Genomic DNA, 17,821 nt, shown 5'->3' on the forward strand with positions numbered 1-17,821 from the left:
TTAGCTGATTACAGTGTGGAGCTTCTGCTCTGAAGCATTAAAAGACACATGGAGCCCTCGTCAGCCTGAAGGGTGATGTCCAATAACGCCAGCTTTTTTAAAAGCAGCCGGCTAGACAAGGACAAGACTGGAATGCAATTCGGCGTTATAGCACATTCAAATGTACTGTGCCAGATTTAAAGCTCAACAGTGCCTCACCCTGGTGCACCATTCCATTACATGATCATGATCATCCATTACAGCATAAACATTTACATTTGACTTAATTAGCAGACGCTTTTACCCAAAGCAACGTATATTTTTAAGAAAGCAGGGTCAGCCAGTGCCTAGAGTGATTAGGGTTAAGGTGAAACCATTCTGGCGACCCTGGGATTTGAACCAGCGACCGACTGATCATGAGCACATGCTACAGCTATGTTAGAGATACTCGTCCTGTCCTTAGGAGGCAAAGACACTGAGATCATAGAAGAACATGCAACGAGGAGCATCAAAAGCAACAACGGGCATTGAAGGAGATGTGATCCCACAATGCGTTGAACGATTCTCTGCACCACCCCACAATGTTGAAATTTATCTCAGAAACATACAGGTGCACATGCCTCAGGCACACAGCAACTGGAGAGTTAATGCCACCCAGGCAATGGGGACACAAACGATTGGCTGTGATGAAATCAGCCCTCATTATGTCCAAACTGCCCCATCACTGTGACGTGCGGAAATCTACACCCAAAATATCTCCTGAGGACTCAGGAACCCCTTCTCTGCTTATATCCTGGCACTGCACCCCAATCCGGTCCCCCAACCACCAGCATATGTCAGAGTTCCCAGTGACTCAATCCTGCCACCTGCTGAGCGTTCAGAAAAGTGAACACACTGTGAAAATGGCAGCTTTAGCCACTCCCCTTCCGCGTTAGCAGCATCCCACCTGCGACTGCTCTTCTTCCCGCGCTCCTCCTCGCCAGGTTCAGCCTTCGGCACTTCTTCCCTGGGCCTCTTGTGGCCGCTTTGCCCCGCCTCCTCGCTTTCGTCATCCTCCTCGTCGTCACTTCCCTTCACGGAATGTGAGCAGTGTCAGAACAAGGACCGCTGAAGTCGACCCGAGGCCATTAGCGAAGCTAATCAATATCGCTATAAATAGAAGTATTTATCTGCAGACATATAACGCATCCAGAGCCCATCTCCCACCTGCTTATTCCGACCGGCTGCATTTTTGGATTCATCCCTGAAGAGAAATTCAAAGGAATATTAGCCTGACGCTTCAAAAATTTAAACAACAGTTTGCATAGTGCTAACATTTGCTATGAACGACAGTCTTGGGAGCTTTAGCACAGGTTAACACATCATGAGCCATGTTATAAGGCATTCAGATCTCTTCAGAACCAGGCCCAGGGACCCAGTGTCACCAGAATGTGCCGAATCCTAGCCCTGCAGTAGACCACGGATGAGAGAACGCGTGGCAAAATGGGGCTCAGTCCTACCGCTCGACCGCTGGCACGGCACTGAGGCGTGGGTCATCCTTCAGTAGGTCGTGGCTGCTCTTGCTTCTCCCTTTCATGGTCTGTGAGGGAGAGCAAAGGCGAGGTTTTTATTTCGGCATGAACTGACTGCCGGGGGGCAAGATCTCAAACGCACCCTCAAGAATGAAACCCCAGCCATATTGCGGAATGTTCTGGTACTCTCACATGCACATCTTATATCATCCTGACCTCCAAAAACTGCTTAACGCAAATACTGAAAACATAGTTACTGATATTATGTGTTTTTATTTGTATTAACTCACATTATGGTTATTTATTTTAATAATCTTATTTGTCCTTTTATATACTCTTCTTCATATTACATAAAAAAAAATTAAGTTGATTCATCTTACTTAGTTAAACGTTCAATAAGCACAGCTGTTTTACCATCTAACATGTTCTAATCTTGGGGACAAGTCCAGTCTTCAGTACAGCTGATTAATGATACCTCACCTCCCCCTCAGCACCACTGTGGCGCCCTCACCTGGCTGACTTCAGTACAGCTGATTAATGATACCTCGAGCCCCTCTGAGCACCACTGTGGCGCCCTCACCTGGCTGACTTCAGTACAGCTGATTAATGATACCTCGAGCCCCTCTGAGCACCACTGTGTCACCCTCACCTGGCTGACTTTATTCACTAGCTCCTCGTCCTCTTCTGCTTCCTCTCCAAAAGACAGCAGGCTGAAATTCCTGTTGGGACAAAAGCGCATTCTTACTCACACAGCAGCCCCCGCCAGGGCCACGAGGTCTGGGACCCCGGTTGAAGTCAGACAATGAGCTCAACACCTTAAGCAGACCCCCTGATTTTCCAGATCCAGACCAAGCCCCCCACTTCTCTTCCCAGAGATTCTCGCTCTCCTGGGACGACCTGGGTTCTTACACACACTCACTTGGTCGCTTTGGACTGGGACTTCTTTGAGTCATCCTTGTCCTTCTCCTTTTTTGCCTTTCTGGTTTCCCTCGGCACGATGTCATCAAAGGGGCAGTGCAGGACCTGCACGGGTGCATTCACACACACCGACGCGTCACAGTGTCACATACAGGCGTGTTCGCATTCACATCCCTAATCGAGGCCGGCGGACATGTTCTCCATGCAGTGCTGGGAGACGCACCTCGGTGGAGCGTATCTTGTGCGGGTTCAGGGGTCTTTCATCCCGGTCACAATCGACTTCTGCCAGCCTCAATATGTTGTACACGGTATCGCCGGTCACCTGTGGGGAAAGAAGGGATTCGAACACGGTTGACTTGACCAGATATGGTAGTGGATGGTGCAGTTAGCATGACGCTAACATTCTTAGCACATCATAAAAGGTGAACCAAGCACTGATAATTCAGGAAAGTGACCATGGGGGAATCCTGCATCCTCGGACCAGAAGGGAGCTGTGGTTACGATGCCCGCTGTGCCACAAAGCACATCAATCATCGCCCTACTGAGGATGAGCCTACGAGACTATGAGTGGAGTCAGACCAAAGACAGCAAGAAGCAGACGTCTGACTTGATTCACATTTGGTGGGTGTCTTCACCCATCCTTTGCTTCCCCAAAGTTTGAGGGCCCCCAGTAGGCCGGCCACAAACAGTCACTACAAATCAGGGATCGAGGGGGGGGACCAAAGTGACTTTTTGACTGGGGCCCCAGAAACTGCTTGTTTTAACTATTTAAAACAGTTTAAAAGGTTTAACTAATTACAGTTAAAGCTCATTATGTATACAGAGTTAAAACTAAGAGGCACTGAATATTTTCCTTTATACACACAGTGGCATTATGCATCTGTGTGCAGTATACCTTACAATACAAACATAATCAGACACATACAGACGTGACGTAAATATATAAACATCTTTATGCAAGCTAATGTATAAATTTCAGTTCCAAAAATCCCAGTGAAATGAGATGTGAGCCTAAAGTTGCCAGAAGCCCCCTCCCCTCCCCACCCCCAAAGGCGGCATGTGGCTGATTAGGTCCCATTCTACCTTCCCGAAGATGGTGTGCTTGTTATTGAGCTCGTCGGCGCGACCCAGAGTGAAGAAGAACTGGCTGCCATTATCATGGGGGCCTGCGTTTGCCATGGCGACCAGGCCCCGTCGGTTAAAGCGCAACCTGGAATGGAACTCATCCTAAAGGGGGTGAGAGAGAGTGATGCAGCCTGAAGTGACAATACTACAAACCAGTGGCTCCTTCTCTGAATAATGTGTGCAACGCTTTTGGCCGATTCTGTGTTAAAAGCAGCTGGTCCATCCAAACCATCAGTATCATTACTGTAACATAAGGTCCCATACAGTAAGTGAAGAAAATCCATTTAAAAACTGATGAATTCAAACATTTTGCCCGTGCCTCACAAAGAGAAAGGGATGGGGCTGACTTGTAAATAAGCGATACACTCAAACCCTGATGATGATGATGATGCGCTCTCACCTTAAAAGAATGCCTACATACAGATTGTCCGCCAAACCCCAAGCCCGTGGGAACCTTTGATGATGATGATGACGAGCGCTCACCTTAAAAGGATGTCCGTACACAGACTCCCCACCAGACCCTGTGCCCGTGGGATCCCCCCCCTGTATGATGAAGTCCGGCACCACCCTGTGGAATATCGTCCCATCATAATAACCTATAATAATAACAACAACACAGACTATGAGAGGAATGACGTCACCACATGCCAACATGCAATTTAAATATTTTCTCATATTTTCTTATGGCTTTTATATACTTTTTACATACTTCTGTATTTTTTCTCATTTTGTTCATTTATGTCATTTTGGTTTTCTGCTACCTTGTTTATTGCACAGCCTGGAGTCACAGCAATTTCATTTCACTGATGGTGTACCAGTACATTCATGTATGTGACAAATAAAAATCTTGAATATTTAAAAAAATAAGCAAATGATCATCTCGCACACGATAGATGAAACATAACATTATCATATTTGTATGTGTTACACCAGTATGGATTTCAGACAGCAAAATGCTTTCCTTTGACATGGAGGAAATGCCTGAAGTAAATTGCAGAGCAAGAGAGTACCTAATTCTGCAAGAGACATACTGTATATGACATATACACACAATACATACAGTGCCAACAGAAAGTCTTGAGATGCTTGCTTAATTCCGTAAAAAAAATATTGCAAATTTATTGGTTTTATAATAAAAAAAACATTACTTCTTTCCTTACAAAAAATGTATACCATATTAGAAACAGCCAGTAGTGTTAAGTAAAACATTCATCTCCAAATATCATTAACAGGCATTGGGTGTTTCAAGTGCAATAAAAAACACCAATAATTTCTGTTTAGCATTCCTTTGGGAGCCAATGGCTACAACTGCAATTAATAGCCAAAATGTCAAAAATAGAACTGAATGAGTCAGTCAAAAAAATGTCACTTAATGAAAAAGAAATGTCTGTGAGGAAGCTGTGTTTGCTTGTCAACAGGCATTTGTTATGAAAGCAATAAATTTGAATAAAATTAATACATTTAAATTTTTATAGAATTAAGCAAACGTCCCAAGCGTACACGCAATGGTCACTATATTAGGTACCCCTACATAGCATACAAGTTGTGCATTCAAGGAAGTCTTTATTCACAGCACCGTTGGTACTGAGCTGGTTCTTTTTGCCCTTGTGACTTTCTGATAAGCTTGAATGAGTCAGTAATTTTCCTCTTACCACTCACTGATATGGTGTTTTAGCAACAGAACTCATTGTTTTTGTGCATGTCGTTCTTCGTAAACCCTAGAGACGGTAGTGTGTGAAAATAACAGGAAGGTGAAAGTTTCCGAGATGCTGGAACCACCGTGTGCGGCACCAACGACCACACCACGTTCAAAAGCACTGAGGTCAGGCGTCTGAACCATTATCATGTAAGATGCGCAGACACTGAACCTCGTGACCCCGTCTACATGCTTTATGTATCCAGCTGCAGCCACATAATTCACTTATACAAGCAGGTGGATCTAAAAAGGTGGCCAGTCAGTGTACATACCGGGGTTGACAGCTTTGGGTAGCTGGCTGGAGTGAGATTTTCAATTCTATACGTCTACACATGCATGCGCAACGCATTTACATGTATGTAACAGTTTTATTACCATGTAAATAGTCTGAAGTGTTTGCAAACTGCCGCAAGGCTTTTGATGTAGCTAATTATAGGCTTATAATGGAATAACATACTGTAGATTTGCCGTAAGATTTCTTGCGTGGGTGTGAGAGTCTGAAAGCGTGAGTTGGCAATACTGATACACCCATGTATCTATGCAACTATCATACATGGCTGCCAAAGAAAAGGAACCATCTCCTGACATCTTAATCAGGCAACAATGTTTCGGTTTTTACTCGAATAATATCCACTGACCTACGTGGTTATATAATGTACCTAGAAAAGTGAACTGTTAAAATATTGTCTCGACCACCAGGTACAAGTACTATCCAAATAACATAAACAACGTTACCTTCCATGCAAAGCTGGACAAAATTCCTGCATGCCTTCGGTGCCTCTTTGGACCAGAGTTCCACATCTATATCGCCGGCTGTCGTCTTTATCAGAACCTGCGGTATCAATAAACAGCGTTAAAGGTTTTTCAAACTACAGTGCACTGTAAAACTTATTTCACTGCCGCACATTGTATCGCCTTTTCAGTTACCATTATGGCTATTAATAAACTATATCAATTCGCTGATAAAATATCTTACTTGAATAATTATCACTGTACTGATATGTAAAGATGCGCGTGTTTTACGTTAGATATACATTTACTATAAATGCTGGAAAATGCAAGCCGCCTACCTTGCCATTTGTGGGTGGCTCCTGAATGTATATGTTACTCATGACTACGTCTAACTACCACTACCTTCCTAGAAACGTAAACAAAGCAACGCATAAATATATTAAATTTGCAGCTATTAATGAACGCTTCAAATCTATGCTACGCTCCTTCACTAAACGAATTTCCTAAAAAAACAGAGGTATTTGATTATAGGAATAAAACCGCCATCTTGTAGCAATACCAAGGTGTAAAATGTGAAACTATGGTAGAGGGGAGGCTTAAAACAGTAAAACTTTCTTTATCCTTCTGAGTCTTCAGGCAGACTAAATGTATACATATCTAATATTAAATAGTTACTTGTATCTAATGCTTTTAATTATTAACTATTTCTCATCAAACTAGAAAAATATGAATTAGTAATTAATTTCACGTACCCCCCTCTAAAAATATACTACTTGGTTTATCTTGTTTTCATGGTGTTACATTTTATGTTATCCCTGAAAACCAAGGTCGGCAAGTGTAAAAATTATAATAAATTTGTAGACTTGGAGATGAACTTCAGACAGATATTTACGTATCTACATAAACTATCGGAGATATACATAAAAAATATTACTAATTGAAATATTTTAAATATGTATATAATAATATATGATAACCATTATCACAATAATTTTAATTTATTTTTCTTATAAAGAAGCTTCACCTTTACAAATGTAACAAATGAATGCATGAATAATTACACATAATTACAATTAACTGTTAATTATTTTACAACTGAAGCTCCACGTTAATGGTAAAAGTAAAATTAAGACGTACCGTTTTATAAAAATGAACGGATTTTTCTCATTCTATGAATGCTTTTTAAGTAACAAAGACAACGGACTTAGAAAGGTTAAATCTCTCAAGTGTGCACGTCTTGAAATAACTTTTTTTTTATTCATACAAAAGTAAAATGCAGGAGATCACTGCCAGCCGTGAAACGGGTCGACTATGTGAATTGTTGTTTGTTTCCCATCGGTCCATATTTACTGACGAGCTCTCAGGAAGTTTTGAAAGTAAGCAGCAATTCTGTATCGCTATGGCTTTGCCAGGTATAATATTCCACAATATCACGTTGTTTTAAACATATGGTCATTCAGAGAAGTAGCTACATATGATAGAAATATTAAATTTCTCAATAGTTCGACTGTTGAGTAATAGCGTGTGGAATTGAATTAGCAACGGTGCAGTTCTAGAATTTTCTGTACTGTACTAGGTAACTTATTTCTTTATACTAGTACGTTCATTAGTTCGCAGCTTAGATTTCTTAATTATTTTTTATTTTACGGTTCTGCCGACAGTATGCACGTGGCGTTCGCTTTTGAAAGCAGTTCGTTGGCTACTTGAAACTGTGCCGTTAAGCATCATAATATGATGTTCTTAAATTGATCGTATTTTAAGTGTTTTTTCCACGTATTTGAAGATATTTTCTTATATAACTAACCATAAACTTCAAATGTGACTGACCACCCATTTATTCATCGATCTTCTAATCGCTTATATAGTGCATAGCTTGTTTTATCCCTTAAGTAGATTGATCGCCTCTCTTTCCATTGTAGGGCCCAATAAGGACAACATCAGAGCAGGATGCAAGAAGTGTGGTTATCGTAAGAAATCCCGTTTATATTCTTCATCTTTAAATGATAACTGCAATTACATCTTTTTGAAACGCATTAAAGGTCATGTGTATTAATCACAGCTCGTGTGTGTGTCTTGGTACTACTTTAGTGTGTGCTCTACCAGATTTCCTGCTGTATCCCTTGGTGGCACATAAATAAATATGTTCCAGTGACACATGCATTTTATCGTGTTGCATTTCAGTCACTTTATTCTTTAACTTTAAAATAAATGAAGGAGACATTGAGAATAGAGGAGAGGCTGAGGCCGCTTTGTTATTATGCTGACATTTCTACTGAGCCAGTAGAGTCCATGTTAAAGTGCCACCTTATTTTTCCAGCTGGACATTTGACCTTCGAGTGTCGGAACTTTGTCAGGGTCGATCCCAGGAAGGACATCGTCCTCGACGTGAGTAGCACAAGCTCTGAGGAGAGTGAAGATGAAGAGCAGAACGATGGGACACCAGGTGGCCCAAACACCAAGGGTAAGTTAGGATGGGGAAGTTTCTCAGTTAAACATCATGTAACTTCAAAGCGAATTCATCTGTGCATTTTTCAATTTTTATGAACATTTTGAAGGGAACAGTACTGTAAACAGGGTGTCACAATGGCTCATTTGGCAGTACAGTTTCCTTACACATCCAGAGTTGTGGGTTTGAATCCTGCATTGTGTCCCTGTGATACACGATTTTGCTCTGGGCACTCGCACAGTCCAAAGATATACAGTTAAGCTAACTGGTATCTTTAAAATGTGCGTAGTGTGTGATGGTGTTTATGTAGATGCCTTTTGATGAGCTGGCATCCTGTCCTGGAGGGTATTCCACAAAGTAGGATATGTTGCTTAGCCGGATAACTTGTTGGATTTAAGGTAGTCTGAGCTAAATGTAAGTGAACGAAGATGAAGTTAATTTAGCCCAGACTACCTTACATCTAACAAGCTATCCGGCTAAGCAAGAAATCCTGCATCATGGAACACCCCCCTGGGGGCATTCCTGCCTTGTGTTGCCTGGGATAGGCTCCAGGCCCCCACCATGACCCTGTTCAGGATAAGTGGTTGCAAGATGGATGGATTGCTGCAAAGAGAGTCAAAGTATCTGCTTTTTAGTTTTGTTGTAGTTTTAAATATGTTTTCTAGCAGAGTAATGCTTTAATTGGTATTGTTTGGTGGTACTATGTTCACAACTGCTTTCTGCATTTGTGCCAAATAATGTAACAGTGTATGTGAGTTCAAGCTGTCTTTTCCAGCACCCAATGTGACCTCAATATGACTTCATGGAGTACTGCTGAAGACGTGTAATTGGTGTGGAGTGCATTTTGGAGTTACAGTGATCCAAAATTCACAATTTCAGGTTCCCAAAGCGAGACAAGGAAAGTCCAACAGAAAAGGAAATCGAGGGACAAATCCCACAAGAAGTTAAAAAAGAGGTAATCTGAGTCAGCCGTCACGGTTTTCCGGAAAATGCCGCCAGTGGATTTATGTGGATGGATCTAACACATACGCTAGTTCTCTCTGGTGTGTCCGTGTGTGTGTGTGTGTGTGTGTGTGTGTGTGCATGAGTGTGTCTAAGTGAGATTGTGCTCCCCGAGGCTCCTGTGGTCTGTGTCCGTTCTGACCCAGCTGCATAAAGGCTCCTTATGAATTTGGCCAGAGACCATTGCCTTAAATGGCAGAATGCTGGTTCCTGGATTCTGGGTACCTGAGTGTGACATAACATAGAAAACTCCAGTAACACCACACTTATTGTATATTTTAATACAGTTAAAGGTTTTTCTTGTCGTGTATCAAGTACTGTGTAATACATGTTTGCTTCCTCCTTAATATAAAAGACATTAATGAAGCACCACTTACTGATGCAGCTTTGTCTGTGCTTCTGTAAGCTGATGGGGGTGATGATTGGTGGTTTTAGTTTTCTGACATCAATTAGAGTGACTGTAACAAACGATTTGCCATTTTTGGTTTCATGCATGTTTTTCCCCTAAATATTTAGTTTAAAAAATCCTGAGAGACTTTCAGTGTGCTCAGGTAACATACACTATTGCTGTGATTTGACCTTGGATTGGCTGTTACCACTGGGCCACTAAGAGCTTTTTTGAGGTGGGCTTTTAGTGCCTACAGGGCCATGCAATAACAAGGGCTGACTCATCGGTAGCTTTCTCCAAACATCTGTGACCTCAAGGCCTTCGTGTTCCTTTTCATCTTCAGTCTAAATTGTATGTGGGTTTTTTTTCTGTTTCCTGTATGTATTCCTGCCATAAAGGTCCAGTGTATTTGTTGCCTGTTCTGCAGGATCATTGATGCCTGGAAAGATGGCAGAGTTAGGCATTTGCCCCTTAAGATGACAAAATGTGCTTGCAGGAAAGTCCCCAACCTGTTTTCCCCATTTTTTCCTCCCTATATAACTGGCTAAACCACCCAGCAGCAGGTGAATGATAAGTGTACAAATAAATGCAGTGCACTAAGGCACTGAAAGCACCTTAAAAGAAAACTATAATAATATTGTAGTTGTATATTAGCACTTAACCAGACAAATAAGATGAGGAGCTGATCACATAATCTCGGTAGGGCAAAGTCTGTGTGTTATTGAGCTGTGGCTTTAGTATGTCATTTGGTTGCTTTTTATAATTAGATCTGAGGTCACAGCATTAAAAATTTTCCCTGGAGAGAAACCATTTTAGTTCTAATGCATTTTGGAGGATGATGTCCTGCACATTGAATAGTGCCATATACTGGTTTTCCAGTGCTCATCCTGAGAATCAAACAGTTGGTACATCTGTCATGCCAGCCAGCTATCAGTAACACATTTTAAATATGTTTTGTGGCTACTTTGGATTTTTATAGTTCACTCACAGTCTGACCGTATAAATCTTTTTTCGTAATGCACTTGTGTAGGTCTACCAGTTTATACAATAATGTTTTTGAGCCTTAATTAAGTTGCAAAAAAGTAAATCCTACACTACAGGTAAGTTCTCGGCCCTGTTGGAAAGGTCGTTTGCAGTTGTAGATTCCTGGATTCAGATAACATCTGAAGCCTTGTCCGGTCGGACGCTGCCGCCATCACTCTGAGCCTGTCGCCGGTCCCCTTTTCAGATCACGGTCCTCGAGTGACGAAGACGAGGAGGAAAAGAAGAAGAGAAAGAAGCACAAGTCCCACAAGAAGAAGGGCAAACGGGAGAAGAAGGAGAAGCGGCAGAAGAAGAAGCAGAAGAAACAGAGCGGATGCTCGTCGCCATCAGAAAGTTCTGGGGACTCTGGGGACAGTGACTGAAGGCGGGTGGTCCGGTTTGCCCCTTCGGCAGCCAAGCTCTGCCATTTTAAATCGCATACTGTTAAATCGCCTGAGAGTCATGTTTTCAGGTTTTATCATGTTTGATTGAGCCACAGTGGTGGGGAGAAATGTGGGTTTTTGTGCTTTTGTTTGATATACGCAGCATTCCCTTTTCCTGATATCACAGGCCTGCTATACGGACACTGTGAATTATTGATAACAGTGGAGTATGACTGTCGTGCTGTACGTTTAAAATATGAAGCACTGTTTTCTGCAAACTGTGCCGACCGTCTGAAGATATTTTTCCATCTTAATTATTTGCTTAGTAGATTTTATGCGTTGCGCTTACTGTTAGGTTTATTTTTCTAGTTTGTGTGTCATGTAATGAATTCATTCCCGAGGGTTCAATCCTCTGACGTAATTTTTTTCTTCTCAGGTTTGGTTAATTTCCAAGGTGTGTGAACAGCGCATTGGGAGATTTTTACACTCGAGACATCTATTTCAAATTCAGTGCAACTTTTTCCTTACTGTTGATGGTTTCGATCTAAATAAAGATACTTCGAATCCCACCAGACCAATCATTTACATCATCATCAACAATAAAAAACCCATAAAAATGTTATATTTTTATTTTAAAAACCCAAAAACACTGCAGGTGTAGCAAACCCATGTTGAATACCAGGTGAGTAACAAAATAACTTCCATTGATGCCAGATACACAGATTCTGGAGGGATGCTTTTCAATGTTGAGATTTCTCTGGATATCAATGTCAGATCTTCATCTCTTTTTTGATGGTGAAAAGGGGCACTGGATATCAGTATTGATTTATCGCTGAGCATGTATCAATTCAATGTTGAATTTATTCAGCAATATCAATGTTGCCTCAGTATCTCATTTTTAGTGTTGGAAAAACACATACGTCAACGATGAATCAATGTTGTTTTACAATCAGATTGCCAATGTTGAAAATCTAACTTAAAATCGATTTATGTTTGACCATAAATCAATGCACTTCACTATATTCCAATCAATCCCATCTTGCTCTCTGGGTCTTGATGAGAAAAAAAAATGTTACTGGGTGAGGTGGGCCCATGTGCTTTTTTGTGTGGTTTCTGTTTAAATGCGTTAGTTATGTATTGAAATTGCTTTTAGAAAACTAGCAGTTATAATAGAAAATGATAGGAATTTAAATTCCTCATAGTGAATAGTTTTCATTTATTCTTATGTTCATAACAGTAGATCAGTTGTGATCAGATGGATTCTGGGAAATATATAATTATCACAATAACAGCTTGTCGTATAGTAAGATATTTTATATAGTTTATTAAAGCATTACAACACAGTCAGCCACTTTGTAGATATATGATAATTCAGGTTGGTTTTCCTTTGCAGAAATTTGTAACGTTTCCATCCATCTTCTAACCGCTTGTCCTGGTCATGGTCATGAGATCGTAACATTACATTTACAACTAGAATCCCTCATATCATTGTTACTTTTATTGACCCCATGGAGGTGGATTTGTCATCTTTAAATATGATCACCCTCTTGGCTGAAGGCCCTTGCTCCTCCGTATGTGTCTGACCTGTGGCCTCGTTCTTCATCAGGCTTCCTTTGGAAGCTATGCCAGAAGAGAGAGTCTTTGGGTGAGCTACTGCATGCCCATTGCTGGGTGCACCCAGGAACAATCCAGAGACGGTACAGGAGTATATACAGTGAAACTGTGTTTTCATTTTCTTAATAGTAATGATGCATTTGATTTCTGTAGCATATTTACAGGAATCTCTACAGTTGAATAGCTTACTTAAAATGATAAGCATGACACGATTATGGGTTTGTTGCATGGCCAGTGCAGGATGAAGCAGTTCTAATATAGGAACTGTACTGGAAAATATAAATGAAATGTGGGTGCATTTAGAATTTAGGGTCGTTTGTTTGTTTGTACTGACAGTCGTCTTCCTTTGTTGTGAACCTTTTGGTTCAATTTTACTTTGCATGTATTAGATGCTTCTGTCCAAAAAAATTGGACAAAATTTTTTTGTTAGGAAAAATTGGGGTCAGAGAGCAGGGTCAGTCAGCATCTAGCATCCCTGGAGCAGTTAACAGCCTGGCTCAAGGATGGATGGATGGATTCATTTATCCATTCGTTATTGATCCCGAAGGAACTTTAGGCATCAAGTAGTTCAAATACAAGTATAAGATTCACAAAATAATAGAATAATAGTCAGGACTGCAGAGGTAGGGAGTGCATCCATGGATGCTGTGGAAATTATCGATACCTTGAAAAGTTGTTCAGTGCAAGGGCCCAGTGTTGATATGATTACACCACTCACCATGGGATTCAAACCCACAACCTTCCAGACCCAGGCATACATCCCTACCCTGCTGAGGAATACACCATTGTATAGCCTGATGGATAGAAATGAGTGCTCACCCAGCCTTCCGGAGCTTTCCAAGTGGCATGATTTCAGCCCTGAGTGCGATGGGAGGGGCTTAGCATGAAGGAAGAGGAAACAGAGTCTACAAACACTGAGGACGAAAGCCAGGAGGACCAATGCCGCCACAGCCAATGCCGCAAGAGCCCCGACGCTGAAACAGAAGCATCAGATTATGGGGTAGGCATCAAAGATTTAGCCGGATCTCTGCCTAATCTGTGTTATTTTAGGCCTGGTATAAAAGCCATTGTGAAAATAGAAGCAATAATCATTCCTCATTAATCACAATAATAACTGACAGTTAAATATTCTTTAACCGCATATGAAGTCCTTAATAATATAGTGACAACCAAACAGGTTAATCAATGATTTCAGATTAATCAGGTTTAAAATTTGTCATAACTGTAAGTGCTGTAATTTAACATGATTTGTGTCACGCCCGGCTCGTCCGATCCTCGTGTGTGCCACGCCCCCCTCGTTACCTTGTGTTACTTCCTGATTGTGATCACCTGTTGCTTGTTCAGTTCAGCCTGTCTTGAGTATTTAGTCCGTGTTTCAGTCAGTATTCCCCAGTTCTGTCATTGTATTGTCATGTTTGATGTTCGATGTCTGCCCGGATCCCTTAATAAACCCCGTTTGTGCGTATTACCGGCTCTACTCGCCTGCTTCCCCACTCGCCTGCCTGCACGCACGTGACAGAATGACAGAACTCCTGAATGACGCACCGCAGCAGAAAGAAGACCTATGGCTCATCCTACTGCATGAGGTGGCGTACTGGCGAGAGCAGCCGGAGATCCGAGAGGGATACCTGAACTGCCCGGGGTACCTGAACTGCCCAGCGAGGCTCTGGCCGCAGCCCTGCCTGCTGGCGCCGCTGTGTCGGTGCTGCCCTCTGAGGTGCCCCCTGCTGGCGGCGCACGCCCGCGGCACCACCTGCTGCCGCCCGCGGCCACGCCCGCGGCACCGTCTGCACTGTTTGCAGTCACGGCACTGGAGGCCCTGACTCCAGTCCCCCAGCTTAGGTCATAGTCCCTGAGGAGGTCCCGGACAGCCTGACTGCCGCTCCCACCTCCATAGAGGAGGAGCTCGTACTGTATGGGACCCCTCAGGGACCTTCCTTATGACTTCTCCTCCCGCGCCTCGACGTGGACGATCCCGACCAAGACCCCGCCTATCTGTGTCCCGCAAGGGGAGGGGACATAAACGTCGGGCCGGGGTCTCGCCCGCCCTGCCCCCTGGCTCGCCCTCGCTCGCTTTGGCGGGGGCTCGGGGCGCGCCTGCGGTTTCTCCTGCTCCGGGCCGGCGGTCGCCTGTGGATCCCCCTCCGCAGCCTTGTCCCCCGGCCTCGGTCCCGCCTCCGACTCCGCGTCGGTCGCCTGCGGGTCCCCCTGCGCCGGCGTGTCGGCGGACGGCGCCTTCGCCCGCTGTGGCGGCACCTTTGCTGGCTGCGGCTTCCCCCTTCTCCTTCCCTTTGCTGTTGGCCCCTCCGACTTCCTCCTTGTCTCCTCCGTTTGTCCCTCGTCCTGTCTCCTTGTTCCCGTTGTGGTCCCCTCCTGCTCCCTCCTCCCAGTCGCCCGTCTGGGCTCCCTCGGGCTCCCCTTTGTCCTCCGTCCGTTCCTGTCTGGTCTCCCCTGTCTGCTCCTGGTCCCTTTGTCCCTCCTGTCTCTGCTCCTCGTCCCCCTGTCGTGCCTCCGTTCACTCCTGGTCCTTTTGTTCCTCCATTCTCTGTGCCCTCTGTCTCTCCCTTCCTGATCTGTTTGTCTGCGTTCCCTGTTCTGTGTCAGGTCCAGTCCTGGCTTTTGCCTGTGCTGTGTTTCCGTCTTGTTCCCGGTGTCCCGTTGATGGTTTTTTGCTCTTGTTTTCCAGGTCCTGTTTTCCCAGTCTCGCCTCCTCTGAGGCGCGCCCGGGGGGTGCGCCTTTGGGGGGGGGGTTCTGTCATGCCCGGCTAGACCGATCCTTGTGTGCCACGCCCCCCTCATTATCTCGTGTTACTTCCTGATTGTGATCACCTGTTGCTTGTTCAGTTCAGCCTGTCTTGAGTATTTAGTCCGTGTTTCAGTCAGTATTCCCCAGTTCTGTCATTGTATTGTCATGTTTGATGTCCGCTGTCTGCCCGGATCCCTTAATAAACCCCGTTTATGCATATTACCGGCTCTACTCGCCTGCTTCCCCGCTCGCCTGCCTGCACGCACGTGAAAATTTGCACGTTGAATGTAATTTTCAATTATATTTACTCACTGTTAAGAGTGTTTCATTAAGTTTTTCTTAATGTCACTCCATACAAAATAGAGTATAACTCAGTAAAATGTTGTACATGCAACATTTGTACCTAAAACAAATCTGACCTACCAAATTATTAAGCCTACCAGATATTTTTCCTAGTCTTCCATAGTTTACTGTCACTTGCACATTCTAGTAGGCATGGACAATTTAAGAGTTCATACTGCATTCATCTCATTCACGTAACTTTGACAGTTCGGTTTTTATTGATTTTTCACCCACTTTCATGATCTCAAAAAGAAACATAAATTGCTCCACAAATGGTCTGTTCCAAACTATTATTTAGATGCTCAAATGAGAGGAGCTAAAAGGTCTTTTCAGACAGACCTTGATTAGAACATGGGGATCTTCAGATGAAAGACCTGTATCCATCCATTATTTCCTAACTGCCTTCTGAAAACTGCATCAGACTAATTCACTGTCATCTTTGACCTTGTGGAAAAACATTCTGTTCTCAGCAAGTGTTTGTAACTTCAGTCCTGGGCACCTTTAACATAAAATGATGAAAAGCCAGTAAAAGTAAGAAATATAATGGAATTTCATCACATCTCCTGGCAGAGCACTTTGCTTTGTTGCGAGCATCCTTTTCCAAAGACGTCTCTATCACCCTCTCTTTCCTTATAACCTTTTAAGCAAAATGCAAGATGCAAATGTGCAGGGTGCGTCTCACCTCAGGCTCCACATGTACGCATACTTGTAGGGGAAGTAGCTTCTAGGCTCGCTGCAGCAGTACTTCATGTCCTCAAACCCACAGCAGTAGAGAAGCTCGGGTCTCTTGGGGTCAGCTGGGCAGGAGAAGCGCTCCACGAAGCCAGCATCCACGCTGTAGTATCCCTCGCAGATATTGTGAGGCTCGGCCATTGCAGTAGAGAGACGGGATGCGAGGGGTGTGAGGAGAAAGTAGCAGTGGACTGAAGCTTCATGTACCGGTAGGTGCTCTATGTTGACTAGAGAGGAGGGGTGCGGAGGGCTCTGTCATCAGGGAGGTGGGATCTGTTGGTTTCCAGAAAGGCACATCCTCCTGCTATTGGAGCATCTTCTTAGCAAGTCCTCCAAAAGTGCTCCTCTTAATAATGCTCTCCTCCAGTGTAATAACTAAATTATGTTATGATAAATGATGACTATGATGTCATCAGGGAGGTGGGATTTGCTGGTTTATGTAAAGGTACGTCCCACTGCCGATGGAGCAACCTCTTAGCCAAGCCTCCAAAAGTGCTCCTCTTAATAACGCTTACTTCCAGTGTAATAATTAATTCACGTGTTCAATAAAAAAGGATGTTGTAGTGAACGATACAAAGTCACATGGTACAAAAAAGCATGTGGGCATTTCATGGATTACTCATGTGTCTGATGGGAGGAAAGCATCACTTTGGACTGAAAAAATACAGCATCCCCATTTTCTAACCACTTATCCTGGCCAGGGTTCTGGAAAGGATAGAGCCCATTCACCCACAGATGGGGTACACTCTGTGCGGACACACACTCTATGGGGAGTGGAGAGAGATAATCGCCAATCGACTGCATGTCTTAACACAGAAACAGGATAACAATATATGAGAATGGTGTGTAACTTAGTGAGTCGGGACACTGTTTGTGATCAGAAGGTCATTGGTTTAAATCTCATGATCAGCAGAGCAAAACCCTTAACTTCAACTGCTCCAGGGAAGAGCTAACCCTACCCTTTCAAAGGAGCATGTTGCTTTGTATAGAAACACCTGCTAAACGTAATAGCACTGCCACCTAGTTTACTGTACCCCCATTAAAATAAATGTTAGTTACAGCCTTAAAAAATAAAAATGCTTATTGAGTTTACATTTCATTTTGGAATCTAATAGTTTGCTTAGGAATCGTTCGCCCATACGTACGATTAAACCACTGTCAGGACAAGCAGGATACGCTCGTAC

General features: G+C 43.3%; 3 protein-coding genes across 5 annotated transcripts in view; 1 reads left to right on the plus strand and 2 right to left on the minus strand.

Annotated features, from left to right (window-relative positions):
* The window catches only part of cwc27 (CWC27 spliceosome associated cyclophilin), a 40,949-nt gene extending 34,409 nt beyond the window's left edge, over positions 1-6,540 (minus strand). Inside the window, exons 1-10 of the mRNA XM_023796781.2 lie at positions 6,300-6,540; positions 5,965-6,061; positions 4,017-4,129; positions 3,492-3,635; positions 2,632-2,730; positions 2,410-2,513; positions 2,140-2,209; positions 1,479-1,558; positions 1,186-1,222; positions 926-1,050 (exon numbers count right to left, since the gene is read on the minus strand). Of these exons, the coding sequence (XP_023652549.2) occupies positions 926-1,050; positions 1,186-1,222; positions 1,479-1,558; positions 2,140-2,209; positions 2,410-2,513; positions 2,632-2,730; positions 3,492-3,635; positions 4,017-4,129; positions 5,965-6,061; positions 6,300-6,341 (911 nt within the window). The 5' untranslated portion in view covers positions 6,342-6,540. The remainder of the gene's footprint in view (positions 1-925; positions 1,051-1,185; positions 1,223-1,478; positions 1,559-2,139; positions 2,210-2,409; positions 2,514-2,631; positions 2,731-3,491; positions 3,636-4,016; positions 4,130-5,964; positions 6,062-6,299) is intronic.
* Positions 6,541-7,210: 670 nt separating this feature from the next.
* srek1ip1 (SREK1-interacting protein 1) lies at positions 7,211-11,772 on the plus strand. Of its 3 annotated transcripts, XM_023795815.2 has the most exons (6): positions 7,246-7,373; positions 7,881-7,928; positions 8,279-8,422; positions 9,287-9,362; positions 11,026-11,205; positions 11,640-11,772. In XM_023795815.2, exons 1-5 carry the CDS (start codon positions 7,361-7,363, stop codon positions 11,201-11,203), a joined length of 459 nt encoding a protein of 152 aa, XP_023651583.2. In that variant the 5' UTR covers positions 7,246-7,360; the 3' UTR covers positions 11,204-11,205; positions 11,640-11,772. The 3 variants fall into 3 exon arrangements, with proteins under 3 accessions (XP_023651591.2, XP_023651583.2, XP_023651573.2); XM_023795823.2 differs by having other exon boundaries at positions 7,211-7,337; positions 11,026-11,772; XM_023795805.2 differs by having other exon boundaries at positions 11,026-11,772.
* Positions 11,773-12,524: 752 nt separating this feature from the next.
* On the minus strand, positions 12,525-17,027 carry LOC111835475 (protein shisa-like-2B). Its single transcript, XM_023795842.2, has 3 exons — positions 16,588-17,027; positions 13,637-13,791; positions 12,525-12,823 (listed from the first exon to the last, which is right to left on the minus strand). The coding sequence occupies exons 1-3, from the start codon at positions 16,776-16,778 to the stop codon at positions 12,684-12,686; spliced, it is 486 nt and encodes a 161-aa protein (XP_023651610.2). The 5' UTR covers positions 16,779-17,027; the 3' UTR covers positions 12,525-12,683.
* Between the last annotated feature and the right edge of the window lie 794 nt (positions 17,028-17,821).

This window comes from Paramormyrops kingsleyae, chromosome 7 (genome assembly GCF_048594095.1).
Source record: "Paramormyrops kingsleyae isolate MSU_618 chromosome 7, PKINGS_0.4, whole genome shotgun sequence".
Classification (NCBI taxonomy): Eukaryota; Metazoa; Chordata; class Actinopteri; order Osteoglossiformes; family Mormyridae; genus Paramormyrops; species Paramormyrops kingsleyae.

What these genes read in the sequence shown, in the direction of transcription:
- LOC111835475 (XM_023795842.2), bottom strand. Translation starts at nt 16,778, where the DNA reads ATGGCCGAGCCTCACAATATCTGCGAGGGATACTACAGCGTGGATGCT. An exon ending in GCGTACATGTGGAGCCTGAG is followed by an intron (nt 13,792 to 16,587) that starts GTGAGACGCACC and finishes CTTCTGTTTCAG; the next exon opens with CGTCGGGGCTCTTGCGGCAT. An exon ending in GGAAAGCTCCGGAAGGCTGG is followed by an intron (nt 12,824 to 13,636) that starts GTGAGCACTCAT and finishes CTTCTGGCATAG; the next exon opens with CTTCCAAAGGAAGCCTGATG.
- srek1ip1 (XM_023795823.2), top strand. Translation starts at nt 7,235, where the DNA reads ATGCAGGAGATCACTGCCAGCCGTGAAACGGGTCGACTATGTGAATTG. An exon ending in AGGTGGCCCAAACACCAAGG is followed by an intron (nt 8,423 to 9,286) that starts GTAAGTTAGGAT and finishes TCACAATTTCAG; the next exon opens with GTTCCCAAAGCGAGACAAGG. An exon ending in CACAAGAAGTTAAAAAAGAG is followed by an intron (nt 9,363 to 11,025) that starts GTAATCTGAGTC and finishes TCCCCTTTTCAG; the next exon opens with ATCACGGTCCTCGAGTGACG.